Raw genomic sequence first — 18,037 nt, 5'->3', positions numbered from 1 at the left:
AGCACGCACTCGCAGCGGCAATGAGATGCGCACTGAACTCGCGTCTGCTGCTCAGTCCCTCCTTTGGGACCAAAGCAAATACCCTTCCATGCCCCGAAGTAACCAAGGGGGTATTCCTGCAGTGAATCTCGCTGCACAAGGGAGTTCAGCCATGCGCTAATCGTCACCGGGGACCTCGCTCTGCCGGCTGCGCTCCAGCTCATTCGGTGTGGATTAAAGTGTATTTTCTTCAACTGTGGAACCAGACTTTCCAGTCTCTCGCCTCCCTGTGCGTAAGAAACACCTCTACCCCTAAGTTGTGCTTTATTGCAAATCCGACCCCACTGGTGCAACTGTTGTGCTGAAATAGCTGTCCATTCAGGTCTTCCCCCTCTGAACCTCGATTCCATCTTCGTTTTCCTTTTTCATTTAAATCACCTTTTTATCTTAGTTTTGTTAGATGGCATGCTTTCTTTTCATGTTATTAGCCACCCCTTATTTCCGTTCTATTGCCCGATAGGATCATAAGGTTAGACTGTGCTTTTATACTGTATGCTGTGAGATTGATAAATAAATGTGTGTTCTAGAAATCCCATCCAGTCTGAATCATCTGTGTGTTAGATTATTAATTCTATTACTAATTCAAAAATCTCCCAAATTTTAAATTGTAGTGACTTCAGATCATGAGCATTTGAGGAGAGGACACAAAGTTAGCGTGTTTCCCACACGAGAACTCGTTTAATCTGGGCGCGTACCGGAAACACATAACTGTTGTCCCCAGTGGATCCATAGCTATAGCGTAGCACTACCTATTGACACAACTGCGAACCTGCATGTGTGTTTTAAAAGGAACCCCGGCTGTCATGAAAAGTTTGCTCTATATTATTTATTTGGTTGTTACTAACATAACTATGAGATTCGTTTTTCAAAAATCATTTCTCATTCTGACTCATTTGCTCCCAAAAACATAGAAATACCTTCCAAGTGTCCCAAAGACATACGTTTCTTTTGTTTGTTTGTTTTTTTATGCTAGAGCATACAGAAGGTTTTGATTCAGCCTCTCAACTGCAAAGAACGGTTGAAGCAACCGGCCAGCAGGTGGCATCAGACTAAAGGAGATCAACCAATACTATGTTGAAAAAAAGCTCAATTACTCACAATTCAAAATAGATTTGGGAATAATGATGAAACTTATATTCTAATGCTAATTGCTGCAAAACGGAAACAGATAGAAATATACTTTGTTTTTCCTGATGAAAGAAGAGACTTAAATCATGTTTTAATAGCAATAGAACACAATATTCTGTGGGCCTTGCAAAATCAGTCAAAATCCAGTAAAACAGCTGGGAGTGAAGGGGATTGCTGGGAGTGAATGTAATGGAGTGCCTTCTTTTAGGAGCATATCTACGTGTGAATAGACATCCCTTTGTAGCTCATTTAGAATGGATCGCCTAGATATGTGTGCCCGGGGAGGACATAGCGTGGATCAAAGTGTGGTAGCAAACGCTGAAATGCGAGATTCTCCACAATATTAAATGGGAGATGGGCCAACACGATGAACTCCATAAATTTCTGCGTGTCAACTCTTACCTTGTTATTGTCACGGCCGCTGTCTAATATTGTTTGCCTTTAGCGTCCATTTAGCCGTTTGCTTGGAGTTTTCCAAGCTGCGTTTCTTGAAATCTACATGCTCGTCCTCGTGTTCCTTACACAGGTCGGTGTCTAATTAAATTTGTCGTATTGAAGGCTTTTGAAGACTGTCCCCCATGAGACACTGCAGTGTTGCACAGCTTGCAAATAGCTTGACTTTTATCAGTCTCCAAAAGCACGAAGAATTCCCACACCGCAGACATGTTTTTCACTGAACTCGCTAAGCTAACTGACCATCACGTACGCAATACGTTAAAAGACACGCGACAGGAAGTGAATACGTAAATACATAAAATAAATAATACACACATAGCTTTTGGACTCAAACATGTAAGATCTCAGCACAAAACGTCCACAGGGGAAACACTAAACAGGATTGTGTAGGCTATGTAATTTGCGGAGCCAATCAATGACCTCATTGATCGATCGGCAAATTATGACATTACAGATGTCTGTACAGATGTACAGATGACTGATCACCGATCAGTCATAAAATGTTAAAAATAGGCCGATCACGATCAATCTGATCAGACCGACGTAAAGTCTAATAAGAAGAGAGATAGGATTTTCTCTTTTTTTTCTTTTCTTCCATATATAATGTAGTATTTCCAACCTACTACACTGACGGGCCTGAAATAACAGGGCCAGTTTTTTTGTGTCACTCCATCCCAGTGCCGCCGCTACCCCTTTGGGTGGCCTAAGCTTAAAAGGGTGATGGTGCCCCAAATTTTATTTTATTTTTCTTCGCAGCGTGGGAGGCATTTCTCATGCAACAATAATAGTTTGCATGGCTTAAAGACCCAACCCCAACCTTTTGTTGCGCCATAGACTGGTTCAAAAAAAGTTTTTGCAGACCAGCAATCATTCGCAATTCACACGGGTTGGGGTGATCAAATGATGATATGATTGATTGCTGCTTTGATCTGGTGGCTGGCTGCACAGCTACTTAGTAGCGGCTAAACTGCTCATGGTACGTCGGCAGCCTATGCAGCTTTCCACATGTTGCTCCCTTAGCTTGTTTTAACAGGATTGTTGTGTTAACTGTTTTTCACAAGCCTCTTCATTTACTTCACGAGACACCACCAGAAAAACGGAGAAGATCACCATCTTGTCGAATCTTTTTCATCTTGGGAAGATGACGCCAAGGCACGGCTTGTTTAGCTGCGCGTTCTGTCATTGTTTACTTCTTTTTTCTTTTACTTTCTGTTTACATCTTCAACTTGCAAACCGCAGAAGAGAGGGGAAACCTCCTCTGATGTCACGCACATTTCCATCACATCTGATCACTCGCCTGCTCCCAGCTCCATGTCATTATGATATCACAATTCTTTTGAATTAATCATGTAGCACGGAGCCCTATTTATATTACCCCGATAGAGTGTGGGATATTTTGAGCCTGATGTGTATACTTCGGGGGTGTGGGGGTGGGATCTGAGTTTTATGAGAAATTATTTAGGTTGCCATATGCGGCTGTTCTGATTTTGGTGCGTCTATGACAGAGATTTTTGATCTGGCAAATAAATTACAAAATTATTCCAAGTATCCTCTACAGTGCTCACGTAGTATTTATTCTGTTTGATACATTGAATGAGTTTTCTATGTATGTTTGAAATATCCAACTGTGTGAGTGGTCATTGAACGCACCCAAGAGTTTACCGCCGAACGTGAATGACATGCTTCGTTTTCTTTTGCTTCTCTCCACGCATCTTTGGATTGTAGAATGTAAGCACCCCCCCCCCCCCCCCAAAAAAAATAAATAAAATAAACAAAAAACAAAAAACTTGTTTATGTAACTGACAATCACAATAAATGGGTTCTTCATGTCTTAAAATGAAAACAAACGTAGCAATTTTATTTTTATATTTTTGTCCATGTATTATATATCATTTTAAAGGGAATTAAGTGTAGAATTCGAATAAAGCAATATCTCAGTTAGGACCCTTTTGCCAGAGCCGCTCACACACACATACTGTCAACAGTATACAGTATGTTTACTGAGTCCACTGCAAAAGCTGTATGAAATGTGCTGTTACAAAGATAAGAATGTTCGGTGGAACTGTTGTTTGTCAGAGGTAATCATTTTTATGAATTTAATTTTAGGATAAGTGGCTCAGATGGATAGTTTAGTTGATTTTAGTTTCGGTCGTGAGCAGTGGCATTTAACTTGTTCTACATCTCATTTACAGGTACCTCTATGAGAGACTATAACAAGTAATGCAGTAATTTCTTTTCCAGGCTGTGAAGAATATTGTGACAATGCCAGAAAAGGAAACATTACAGCAAAATAATGTGGAAAAGTTTGAAATTAGGGAGCAGAATAAAAACAAGAATGAAGCAAAGTGGAAGTACAAGGTGAGATCTTCTATTTATTTATTTATTTATTTATTTATATTGAATATTATTCAAGTTTGCAGTGGTAAAAAATAAAAAAAATCAATATTTGACTCTGATGTCCTTAATTGGAGAGAAGCAACAGTTTACCAATAAACTCTGCTTACCCTGTCAAAAAACAATGCTGAGTTTGGGATTTAAAGGGTGCAATGGCTTGTCACAAGGGGAGTACCCTGCAATGTGCACCTATTGTACCCCTTAACCCAGTAAGGCCTAAAGGGCCTGCCAAAACATGCCTCTAAAACCTATGGGTGACTTTAGAATCATCCCTGAAAACCAGAGAATTTCCTGGAAATTCAACAGTATTGTCAATGCCTACTAGATAATTGATATCACAGCTCCTGAATCAGATAGAAACATCATTCAAAAAACATTTCAGAGCTTACACCTGTGGCATTTACACAAGTCTAAGTTTATTATTATTAAACTTCAATATATTTTTAATGTGATTGGCTGGTACCCAGTTCAGGATGTACCCCGCCTACTGCCCATAGCCAGCTGAGATAGGCTCCAGCACCCCCCGTGACCCTTGTGAGGAGCAAGCGGTTCAGAAAATGTATGTATGGATGGATGGATATATTTAAAAAAAAAATCAACAAACAAGGCCCTATTGTTTTTGTAGGAATTCTTATTATTATTAGGGGCCGAGCAGCGGCGGCGGCGGTGCCGCTGCGAGGCCCTATTGTTTTTGTAGGAATTCTTCTTCTTATTATTATTATTAGGGCCCGAGCAGCGACCGCTGCGAGGTCCCTATTGTTCCTGAAAGAATTCTTATTATTATTAGGGCCCGAGCAGCGGCGGCGGCGGTGCCGCTGCGAGGCCCTATTGTTTTTGTAGGAATTCTTATTATTATTAGGGCCCGAGCAGCGGCGGCGGCGGTGCCGCTGCGAGGCCCTATTGTTTTTGTAGGAATTCTTCTTATTATTATTCTTCTTATTATTCTTCTCCGCAAACAATCGCATTTTTGAGACACTAAACGTGACCGAAAACTCACCAAACTTTGCACGCACATCAGGCCTGGCGAAAAATTAGATATTTTAAAGTCGCCATACATGATAACAGAAAAATGGCTCCTTAGCGCCCCCTACATAGGTTAAACGGATCCCTGTCCCGCTACGATTGTCCGACGGCTATGAAAATTGTGTGGCACCTGTAGCACATCCCAATGAACAAAAACCTCTTTGAAGTGTGTACCCTAAAATAGACAGAAAGTGAGGTATGAGTATTTAAATGTCCAATTTTTGCCAATTTTTGCACATTTACAGGGGTCATACTTTTGCCCGCTTCTCCTACACGGTTAACCCGATTGACTTCAAACTTGGGATGTACCATCTCAACACCTGGGACAACATCATTGTGAAAAATGAAAAGTTTTTGATATACTATATGACGGCGGCGGCGCATCAAATTTAGTTTAAAAATTCTTACTTCACGAAGCATTGCCGGTTGTACGTTTAATCTAGAGCTACGAAAATTGGTACACATATGTAACAGGCTATGACCTACAAAAAACTCTTTTTGAACCATATGCTAAACCTAACAGGAAGTCCACCATTTTGATTTATTTTGGAACGTGTTGCCATTTTTTTGGCCATTTCATTGGGGTCTTATTTTAACTAACTCCTCCTACAGTGTTTATCCGATCATCTTCAAACTTGGTGTGATTCATCTTAAGATGTTGAAGATGAAAAGTTATTGAAAGCTTTGTATTTCGTCGCACGCTGTTGTCATGGCATGCACTGTTTTTAAAGGAAAAATATATCCTTAAAGAAGCATTCCCATTTGTAAGAAGCAGCTAGAGCTACGAAAATTTGTAGACATATGTAACAGCCCAAGATGTACAAAAAAGTCTCTTGGTGCCCTGTGCTAAACCCAACAGGAAGTCCCCCAGGGGCCGGGCATCACATTTTGAGCTAAAAAACTCCTCTTTAACAAAGCATACCCGGCTGTACGTTTCACATAGAGTTACCAACATTTGTAGAGGTATATAACAGCCCTCGAGGTACAAAAAACTCTTTTTGAACCATATGCTAAACCTAACAGGACGTCCGCCATTTTGATTTACTTTGGAATGTGTTGCCATTTTTTTTGGCCATTTCATAGGGGTCATATTTTAACAAACTCCTCCTACAGAGTTTATCCGATCATCTTCAAACTTGGTGTGATTCATCTTAAGATGTTGAAAATGAAAAGTTATTGAAAGTTTTTTATTTCGTCACACGCTGTTGTCGTGGCATGCACATTTTGCAAAGGAAAAAAATCCTTCTTAATGAAGCATTCCCGGTTGTACGTTTCACCTAGCGCTATGATAATTTGGAGGCATACATAAGAGCCCACGATGTACAAAAAAAGTCTCTTAGACCCATATGCTAAACCAAACAGGAAGTCCGGCATTTTGATTTACGCCTTTTTTAGGGGTCACATTTTAACGAACTCCTACGAAATTTATCCGACTGTCTTCCAACTTGGTGTGTTTCATCTTAAGATGTTTAAGATGCAAAGTTATCGAAAGTTTTTTTTATTTTGTCGCAAGCCGTTGCCATAGCGATGCATTATTTGCCAAGTAAAATGCTGCTTTTTTTTTTTTTTGTCTAAACGAGCGAAAACTCATGAAACTTTACACACACATCAGACTTGTCATAAACATGAATATTTTAGAGATTTCTTGTGCAATTTGCAATAAATGGCTCAATAGCGCCCTATAGACATTTTTATGAAGCTTTTGGAAATGTATGATTCAGCTAGATTTGTAAAAATTGGGATACCTATCAGCCTAAGACTGACAAAAAAGTTTCTAAAGCCATATGCTAAACCAAACAGGAAGTCTGCCATTTTGATTTACTTTGCTATTTGTAGCCATTTTTTGGGGCCTTTTATAGGCCTCATATTTTCTACAAAACCTATCAGATTGTCTTCATTCTTTGGCGTGTTTCATCTGAAGATATTTAAGATGAAAAGTTATTGACATTTTTTGTCACGCCTTTGCTCTAGCGATGCATTGTTTGCAAAGAAAAATGTTTTTTTTTTTTGAAAGTCTAAACATGAGCGAAAACTCAAAACTTTGCACACAGATCAGACCTCTCAAGAACATGAATATTTTAGAGATTTGTTGTGCAATTTGTAATAAATGGCTCAATAGCGCCCTCTAGACATTTTTGATGAAGTATTTCCGATTATATGATTCAGCTAGATGTGTGAATATTTGGAGGCATACATAAGAGCCCACAATGTACAAAAAAGTCTCTTAGAACCATATGCTAAACCAAACAGGAAGTCCGGCATTTTGATTTACGCCTTTTTTAGGGGTCACATTTTAACGAACTCCTACGAAATTTATCCGACTGTCTTCCAACTTGGTGTGTTTCATCTTAAGATGTTTAAGATGCACACTTATCGAAAGTTTTTTATTTTGTCGCACGCCGTTGGCATAGCGATGCATTGTTTGCCAAGTAAAATGCTGCTTTTTTTTGTGTGTTGGTTTAAAGATGTGCGAAATCTCATGAAACTTTGCACACACATCAGACTTGTCATGAACATTAATATTTTAGAGATTTCTTGTGCAATTTGCAATAAATGGATCAATAGTGCTCTAGACATTTTTTATGAAGCTTTTGCGATTGTATGATTCAGCTAGATTTGTAAAAATTGGGATAACTATCAGTCTAATACCTACAAAAATTATTCTATAGCCATGTGCCAAACCATTTTGATTTTATTTTGTTAATTGTGCATCATTTTTGGCCTTTCCATGAAACTTTGCAAGCACAAAGCATGGCAAAAACATTTACAATTTAGACGGTTTCCTATGAAACAGTACCCCAACATGCCAGTACCCCGACGTGCAAGTACCCCAACGTGGCCCAGGTTGCGAGGGCCCTTTATAGCTGCTCGCAGCTCTAGTTATTATTATTATTCTTATTATTATTATTCTCCGCAAACGATCACATTTTTGAGACACTAAACGTGACCGAAAACTCACCAAACTTTACACGCACATCAGGCCTGGCGAAAAATTTGATATTTTAAAGTCGCCATACATGATAACAGAAAAATGGCTCCTTAGCGCCCCCTACATAGGTTAAACGGATCCCTGTCCCGCTACGATTGTCCGACGGCTATGAAAATTGTGTGGCACCTGTAGCACATCCCAATGAACAAAAACCTCTTTGAAGTGTGTACCCTAAAATAGACAGAAAGTGAGGTATGAGTATTTAAATGTCAAATTTTTGCCAATTTTTGCACATTTACAGGGGTCATACTTTTGCCCGCTTCTCCTACACGGTTAACCCGATTGACTTCAAACTTGGGATGTACCATCTCAACACCTGGGACAACATCATTGTGAAAAATGAAAAGTTTTTGATATACTATATGACGGCGGCGGCGCATCAAATTTAGAGTTTAAAAATTCTTACTTCACGAGGCATTGCCGGTTGTACGTTTAATCTAGAGCTACGAAAATTGGTACACATATGTAACAGACTATGACCTACAAAAAACTATTTTTGAACCATATGCTAAACCTAACAGGAAGTCCACCATTTTGATTTATTTTGGAACGTGTTGCCATTTTTTTGGCCATTTCATTGGGGCCTTATTTTAACGAACTCCTCCTACAGTGTTTATCCGATCATCTTCAAACTTGGTGTGATTCATCTTAAGATGTTGAAGATGAAAAGTTATTGAAAGCTTTGTGTCAAGTTTACACCTGCAACATTTAAAATTAAACAGAAAAAAGAAGGAGAAGACACAAGGATTTGATCACTCGCGAGGAGAAGCTGACAGAGAGTTGTGCGCAGATCACAAGCCCCCAGCCCCTTCTGACACAACTTCCCACTTCTCCTCTTTTATTTGGGATTCAAACTAACAAACAAAAGGTCACATACTGCCTCTAATAAAAGTGGAAATAGCAGCACTGTGATAAACAATTACATCAGTCAGAAACACAGGTAACAACCTTTGTCCACTAATCATTGAATGCTGTCTGTTGTCCTGATGTGATTACAGTAGTCAGAAACACAGGAAACATTCTTTGACCACTAATCCTTTTAGGCCAATTGTTGTCCTGGTGCGAAGTTCTTCATTCCCGCACTCCAGACATCCTTAGGTTGAATACACATGCAGCAGCTCCAAACAGATAGTGAAATACTGAATACATGACAATTAACTCTATGTAATAAGAGAAAATATAGAATAATATATACACAATAACTCTAACATTCCCCCCTGTTTATTATATATTTGCTCAAAGTCTCATACCATGTATTTGTTAAAAAAAGCAAAACATCACCATCACAGTGCATAACACAATTTTTTCCCATTACACAAATAAGTCCTTTGTCAACACTATCAATACCACATAGAGCATGACGTAACATTTCTCTTTCCATCATAAAACCCCACATTAGTAAAATTATCATAAGCACAATATAATTCAACGTGTCGTCTTTAAAGTGCAATCAATGTGTTGTTGCTCTAATGTGTGTACATTATCCAATGCTTCTGTATGTAATTCTCAGCATTAATAATTCAACCAGCTGTCTCTCTTCCTCTTCAAGATGGCCCCAAAAATCAAAATCAAAAAGACAGCCCCAACTGCGTCTGATCGCATCTTACGCTCCATTTGATTCAGGAAAGGGACTCGTCTCCATGAATTGTCCCTTCTGACACATCATGCACAGTAGACAGGCCCTGGACTTCACAGCGGTTGGGGGAACTTTGAGGGTAGCAAACAATGTGCAAAGTCTTCACTGACTAACTTGGTCAGACTTTTCACAGCGAGTCAAGCTGCTTGTTTCTCCTCTGACCTCACTTCTGTCAGGCTTCGTTCCGCAACCTGGCAAGCTGTTAGTCAATGGTACCTGTTTTGTGCCATGTGATAGGTGAATCCAGGAGAGTCGTTCAGCGATCTTCACAACCTTCGGGGCCAACAACACTTACAAGGGCCTTCCCACCTTGGGCTGGACCTTTAATCAAAGTCAGTCACTACCCTTGATGGGAGGCTTGCCTCTGCTGAGATAGAGAGTCATCTGGCATTTTATTAAACATTTTCACTTCCTTATCATTTAAACAATCTCCTCATATAGTCACTTAAATCAATTTATTTCATCTGTACGGCTTAACAGGTTATTACAATAGGCAAATTTAAATGGTCTACCACACGAAATTTCAAACGAGCTTAACTGTCTTATTCCTTTTACAATTTCCCAAATTACTTAATCATCAATTATCTTATCTCCATGCTTTAATCGTGTATTTTTCTCTCTTTTCTCTTTTCCCTTAACAATGTAACATATAAAGTAACTTTCATTCATTACTCCAAATAACTAGTATGTCATATAGAGACATGATCTGTTCACACAATGCTTCTGCCAACATCCAGTTGTTTTTCTGGAACAATTTCAACTCATTGTTAAATTTTTTAAGACCATCAATCAGTACTTGTTAATATTGACATTGTCTTACTTTTTGTTCAATTCCATAAAATCCATAGCCACTAACAGAAATCTCAGAATATTAGAAACATCAATTCCATGTATAACAAAATTCTAAAACAAAATTCCAAAAACATAAAAACTTAAAAAATTAAAAATATAAAATTTACATGCGGTATTGCAGTATTGTTACCAACTCCCCACTTTTGAGACATCTTTATGGCTCACAACTCAAAATCATTATCCAACCCACTTCATATAATCTTATGCTGCATGCAATTTAAAATAATTTCATAATATTTACAAAAGGTTTTCATTTTCCCTTTTTTTCTTTTCCACTACAGTGTTCCCTCGTATATCAGTGGGTTAACCTTCATACAGTCATTTTCCTCTTCCAAAAAATTACACAGCTGTACAAAAATCCACAAAATCAGCACTTTTTTCTTTGTTTTTTTTTTCCCTATGGAATTTTAAAACAATAGGGGCCCTGTAGCCTTCACCGCTCTGGCCCTAATTTGCGAAAGAACACTGTAGTTTACATGTCTTGGACGGATAGAATTTTATAGTCTACCCATAGCATAATAATAGTCTGGCATTTCTTCAAAACTAATTGTATCATACTACATCTTGTATTGTTTACAACCATATAATCAAGTTTAATGTCACACATCTTTCCCAAAGTTATATGTAGTTAATAACAAAGCCACCATGAATATCAATCATCCTGTACACAATTAATATAAAATACTGGCTTAAATTCTACTTCATGCATTCTAAACAAACTCATAACCCTGTCAGCAATCGATTGTCGTTTAAATGGCCTTCCAATATCTTCGTAAAACCACTACTATCATTGTTCAATTTAAATCACAAACTGCATTTTTCACAGTCATCGATCTATTAAAATTTGTCAGACATTGTCGTTGTTATCAGTATCTCAATTCAATTTCAGTAGTAACAATTTGTTAGCATAATTATCCACCCAATTTATGTATAATTGCACAGCCAAATCAACCTGTGGGTGTTTTCGTTTTAAAACAGCATAATCACAAACATCAAAAGTTCATAACAGGTCACAATTTCACTCAGGAATTTAAAATATCATTTAAGATATCATTTTGTAATTTGTTTCAAATCTTAGGGCTGACAAAATTGCTTCGTATATCGTTGGGTCTCCATCATAACCACTTTACAATCAACACAATCTAAATATTACACCCTTGTTGCACAAAAGTGTAATATACCTTTATTTACATCATTCTCCAATTTCTTCTTTCTTTTAAGTTGTTGCTGGTTTTCATTTCACAGCTCAATTTTCTTTCATGCCATAAAAGAATTTTGTCCATGCAAGTCAAAATCTGACTTCCCAATGTACCCAAACAATTTCTAATTGCTTGAGAGGGTATTGTGGGACATTCACAATATCCTCGTAGTAACAATATACATATATATGTGTGTCATATATGTATATGTATATATATGTATGTATATTTCCCTTCCAGTGCAAATTTAGACCAGAATATACAATTTGGGTGTACTGTTATAGTACTTATTCATTCCTCAAATTTTCATCAAGAATCCAAATTATCTAATAATGTATTTCCAGTTAGTATGTTTAGTATTTTCAATCAGCACTAATTTATCTCCAATTCAGCATTTTACTTCAATAAATCATCTTTAGCATAGATGATATCTGATCTGTTTGCTCTGATTTCCACTTACTTACATGTTGTCAAGAAACCCAACATCAGAATGAATGAATGAATGATGAATTCATAAGGAAGCAGGTTAAACAGTTCTTCCTATTTAGTTTTAAAGAAAAACAAAAGTTCTGTCATCTCTATTTGTTCTGCCATAATTGTTATATGCAGTGTCACTGCATCAAACCCATCATCAGTTTACAGGTAGTCAACTGTGACACTCGTAGGTGTGGCATTGTTTTCATTCTCACATTTATGCTCAGAGTGACATAGTTTATCATCTCCCTTCTTTACAATCAATTCCCTCGCTTTTTGTAATAAGGCGTCAGCTACCATTTAAGAATTTATTTAGGTTATATACTGCGTCGTAAAAATGCAAAGATCCTACACCTTTCACATAGCGATATCCCTTTTTCTACTCAGCTTATCTTTTTACTACCATGTTCCCATCTAATGTAGACACTAAGACTAGGCCTAATCCCATTTAATATAATTCTGCTTACTGGTTTTGTTTCATCTTTGTTTTTATGTTCACCTTGTTCAAATAAATGGCCGTTTTTCCACCAACAACAATTACCAGGGTAATAAAAATTCCTCATGGGGCATCCAAGTACTATCTCGGCAGCAGGGTCTCGCTAACCTAGGGTGGCTACTTTGAGGGGTCAGTATTTTTACATCAGCTCGTCTCAATCAAACTCATTTAAATTAATTACAGAGAACTCTAAGACACTGTAAAAACACAATTCTAAATTCCCTGCTGAACTTTTACAACCAAAAACTCACTTTATCCAGAACTCAAAGATCCTGGGATTGTTGGTGGAAAAGCAGCTATTAATAATTGTGCTCCTTTAAGAACATTCAAGTTCAATTATAAATGCCATTTTTTCTTCTTAATCAAGTACAAATCTCAGCTATTTATTTATTTTAAATAACTTACCACTAATAATATGTTTGCCTTTCAAACCATTTTAATAATCTTTTGTCCCTTCAATGCCTATTTTACTTATCAGGTTCTGGTGAGGGAGAATTTGTTAAATTTCACACTCAATCACAGCAGAAGCTAAAACGGAATTCAATTAGGAAAACACTCTTCCGTGTAACCAATCTTTTATACAAACTTTAGGACTATATTCAAAACAACATTGTAAAGGCTCTTTCTTACAATTTTATGTTGTTCTCTCATCTGGATCTGCATGAGTCACACCAAATCTATTATTAAATGCAAACACCACAGTAAGAAACATTTAGAACATTTAACTCCTAGTAAGTATTTTCAAATTCAGTCAATGAGGTTTAAATTCTTACTCTGTTAAAAAGTCATGAAATCATTGCATTTTCATATAGAAGCTTCTATTATCAGTGTAATATCAAGGCCTTCCTCATTTGGCAATTTGACAAATGGTGCCTCTACACACTTTACAATAAAGTCATAGCTGAAAACCATCATTACTTACTTAATTCATAGTTTCAGATTTCTTTAAACTAGTATTTAGCAGACCAGATTTGCATTATTTATCAAATAATCTATATCATTTGCCTTAACTTTATACACTCATTAGAGGGTTCATTAACATAATTTAAACATACTCTTCTAACCAAAGTCTGTAATCAAGAATTGTTCTGCCTCTTTACATATAGGAATGTTCCACTTCAATCATAAATCTTTCACAGCAAGGAGAGACTTGCTAAATCGTTCACAGAAAGTGGAGTAGGGTCACGCTCTCTGAGGGGTCAGACTGCACCTCCCCACTTCATGTCTTGTGCCAAATGTTTCTAATTTAATTACTCAGCCTTATTGTCATTTGTCTTCTGTGTAAACCTTTATTCGTAAATTTTTCATAGGCACAGTATAGTTTTAGTTTAAAAGTGACTTTTCTGTGGCCTGTTTGCTATCCTCTCTTTTGGAGCGCTATTATTTTATTTTATTTTATTTTATTTTATAGCCTTTGCTTTTCCCTCAGAATGAGGTGTTTTATATCCATAAATACCTTAGAGGTCAATTCTTTTTTTTTTTTTTTTTTTATTTATTTTTTTTTTTTCTTTTTGAAGAGCTCAGAATTGTTCATTCGGTAGTCTTACCGATTCAACGTCTTGTCATCATTGCTCTTTTTTTTTTTTTTGTGTGTGTATGTGTGCGTGCGTTTGCGTGCGTTTGCGTGCGTGCGTGCGTTTGCGTGCGTGCGTGCGTTTGCGTGTGTGCGTTTGCGTGCGTTTGCGTGCGTGCGTGTGCGTGCGTGCAAATACGTATAAATTTATACTCATTCATTCACCTAAAACCTTATAAATATCCCATTACCCTTCGCCTTAACCAGGTACTTCAGAATCTTGCCAGAGTCGTGAGATTTAAATGGTCAGGAGACCAGAGAAAAGGTCAGAAAAAAAAAGAAATAAAGAGAAAAGAAAGGTAAATCAAAGTGACATCCAGCACCGACAAAACACTTCCTGCCTTCCCCATGATTACAAAATCAAAGTCTTACGCCAACCCCGGAAGCCTCTAAATTCCAGCAAATTTAGCGAGATCTCAAGAGCCCAGAGGAAAAACTAAAGAGAGGAAGGAGGGAAGGATCGATAAGGCAGAGTGAGATCAATAGAAGCCAGTACATCCAATCCATCAAAGTGAAGTCCAGCACCAACAAGACTCCTCCTGCGTGGTTACAAAACCGGAGTCTTATGCCAACCCCAGAAACCTCATACTTCTAATAAATTAAGATCTCAAGTGACCAGAGGAAAAACTAAAGAGAGGAAGGAGGGAAGGATAGATAAAGCAAAGTGAGAACCACAGACACCAGCACCAACTGATTCAAGGGGCTGTGGGAGGGAGAGGGTAATTCTGTTGAGTTTCAGTAGATGCTGGCGCGACGGATCTGGCATGCATAAGGACCACCACCAAAGAAAGAAGCCGTCAACCGCGGTCCAGCAAAGCGAGCACCCCCCCCCCCCCCCCCCCCCCCCCGGAATCCCCAGGCCGCGGCAGCACCAAGGCCACCCCCAAGCCACCCGAGCGGACACCGGTCGGCGAGCCGACCCAGACACCCGGAACACCCCCGCCCCAGCCCCGGCCCACACCCCCGAGCCCAAGGCCGCAGAACGAGGCCCAGCGGGCCCCCACAGCGCCCCACCGGTCCCCAGCCCCCATCCCCCCACGACCCCCCCGCACCCCACCCAAACCCGCCATCCACCACGACCCAGGCCCCACCACCCCCGACCCCCAGACCCCCGAACACACCCCGACCCCCAGCACCCATACCCCCACCCCCCCCCCCAAACAAGCCGCCCCCCCCCGACGGCCGCCACCCCCCCCCCCGCGAACCCGGCCCCCCGCGAGAACCCCCCCCCCCCCCCCCCCGGAAACCGGCACCGGGCAGCAGCGCAGAGAGGGAAGATGTGCCCACCCCACCTCCAGCCGCGCGAGATTTGCACAGCGGCGGGAGGGGGGAAGCAGAGGAGGAAGCACCAGGGGAGAAGGCGGAACACCAGAACACCGAGCCCGGTGGGGAGAGGCCCCGGTCGTCACGCCAGAGTACTAGTGACACCTAACCCTGTTACTGAGTCCGCCAGCTCGCCGACTGGCGAGCTCTACCCTTACACCGTGAATGTGGCCCCACCCAGTGTATATACAAGTGTGTGCGTGTGGTGCATTAAAATTGGGAGCAGGTGAGTCGGAGCAGAGGGAAAAAATTTCCCCTACTCCGACACACCCGTATCCCCCCCAAAAAAATGAATATGTATATGTGTGGTGCATTAAAAAAGGGAATGGAGGGACAAAGTGGTGGGGCAGGGACCCAAATGGGGGGGACCACAGCGCTGCCAGGCACTGCAGTCCATCCCCTCTGATGACTCCCCGCCCCAACTCACCCCTCCCCTTGGACGTGAGGTGCATTAAAATTGGAGGGGAGTTGAAGGGTGAAGACGGTGTTTCCACCCTTCCCCACCCCACCAAGAAATGTGTTGTGTGCCCTATGTGTATATTTACAAAGTGTATAGTGCAAGCTAGTGAAGTGAGTAAGAGGAGCGACCAGCGGGGCCTCACCCAACCCGGCGGGTGTAGGTGACACGCCCGCCCCCCAGCACCCCCACCCCCCGCCGCCCCCCACCTCATCCACCCGGCACCACAATGGGCGGACAGCCAGCGCAGCAGGGCTACCGGACAGCCCACCGGCCACCGGAGCCCGCCCGGGGCGCCAGGAGTTATACCGGAGTGGGGCAGGCCCCAAACCCTCGCCCGGCCCCCGGAGCCCGACGCCCGGGCCGGGGAGGGAGCCCCAGGCCCAGGGAGAGGGAGGGGGAGGGGCCGCAGGGCAGACAGGGAAGGGGGGGGGGGGGGGGGGGGCGGTGGAAGCGGGGAGAAGACGACAAGAAGGCGAAAGGGCGGCTGCAGGGCAGGAGGCGGGGGGGGAGAGGAGGAGGGAGGGTGACAAGGGAAAAGGGACCGGGAGGCAGAGGAGGATGGGCGGGAGGAGGCGAGGAGGGAGAGGCGACGGGGGGGAGGAAGGGGGAGGGGAGAGGGAACCACGGGGCACACCGGAGGCCCACCCACCCCGAACCGCGCCGCCGGGCACGGAGCAGCGGACCGCGCCGGGACGGCACCGCCCCGGGCACCAGGGGAAGCACCCCAACACCGCACCCCACAGGGGGCCCAGGGAGCGGCCAAGACGCAACCGCCACCGAGCAGACAACGGGGGGGGGGGGGGGGGGGGGGCAGAACCACCCCCGCCCGACCACAGGGGACGGCGTCAAGAAAATTGACTAATTAGCATGCAGTAACACCAAGTGTTGATGCTTAGTGCCCACTAGAAATAGATCTTAAGGAGTTATTGAGTATAGTGTCGTATAGTGTGGTATGCTCGAGCCCACTAGCAGCAACTAGGTTCCTGACTATATAAAAATAAAAACAATCAGATACAAAATACCAAATACAGGAGCAGCGAAAACAGAAGTTGTAACGATGTGGTGGCTCTCGTTAACAGGCAGAATCTTGGCAGGATTAAGTTGCCAAATTGAGATTAAAATATTCTATGTACATAGATCATATTTGTTTAAATCTTGATACTTGATTTTTATTTAAGGCAGAGATTTTTTCCATTGAGATATAATTTATTAGTAAGTTTAACCAGTGGTCGATATTTAGAGATTGTTTATTTTTCCAATTGACAAGGATTATTTTTTTAGCAATAGTAAGGGCTATAAATATAGATTGAGATTGTTTACATGGTAGCTCAGTTATTGTTAAGTCACCTAGTAAACACAATCTTGGAGATAAAGGAAGCCTACAGTTTAATATATCAGCGAGCTTTCCCAAGATTTTAGTCCAGAAATGCAGCACTGGAGTACATGACCATAAAGCATGAAGATAAGTATCGGCAGTGTTTTGTGAGCACTGGAGACAAATGTCGGAGTCAGAGAGTCCCATTTTTTTCATCATATATTGTGTAATATATGTTCTATGAAGTATCTTATATTGGATAAGTTGCAAATTTGTCTGTTTGGTCATTTTAAATACATTTTCACAGATTTGGGTCCAAAAGTCTGGTTCCGGAACTATAGACAAGTCTTTTTCCCATTTTAAAGTCGGTAAATACGTTTTATTTGTGTATAAAAATAACTTATATATTTTTGATATTTTCTTTATTGTTGTTGGAGAAAGCTTTATAATATCTTTAGCTAAGACAGGCAGTTGGAGCGTATCCTGAAGTGTTGGGATTTGTTTCTTAACCATATTTTTAACTTGCAGATAATGTAAGAAATTTCCCTTTTTTATTTCATATTTCTGGACCAAGTTTGTATACGATATAAACTTATTATCTGAGAAAAGATGATGAAGGTGTGTAATTCCTTTCTGCTCCCATAGGCTTAAATGGAACGACTGATTATTAAGTTGAAAGT

The 18,037-nt window shown here is 40.7% G+C and overlaps 1 protein-coding gene across 13 annotated transcripts in view; it reads left to right on the top strand.

Moving 5' to 3' along the window:
- phf2 (PHD finger protein 2) overlaps positions 1–18,037 on the top strand; it is a 628,982-nt gene that overhangs the window by 192,429 nt on the left and 418,516 nt on the right. For all 13 annotated transcript variants that reach the window (XR_013284755.1, XM_077530649.1, XM_077530645.1 and 10 more), the window contains one exon: positions 3,865–3,981. Coding sequence is in view for 12 of the 13 variants with exons in the window: in XM_077530649.1 (XP_077386775.1) it covers positions 3,865–3,981 (117 nt within the window). In the remaining variant the exon portion in view is untranslated. The remainder of the gene's footprint in view (positions 1–3,864; positions 3,982–18,037) is intronic.

This window comes from Festucalex cinctus, chromosome 8 (genome assembly GCF_051991245.1).
Source record: "Festucalex cinctus isolate MCC-2025b chromosome 8, RoL_Fcin_1.0, whole genome shotgun sequence".
Lineage (NCBI taxonomy): Eukaryota > Metazoa > Chordata > Actinopteri > Syngnathiformes > Syngnathidae > Festucalex > Festucalex cinctus.
The sequence above is the reverse complement of the archived record's forward strand: the minus strand, read 5'-3'. Positions and strand labels throughout refer to the sequence as shown.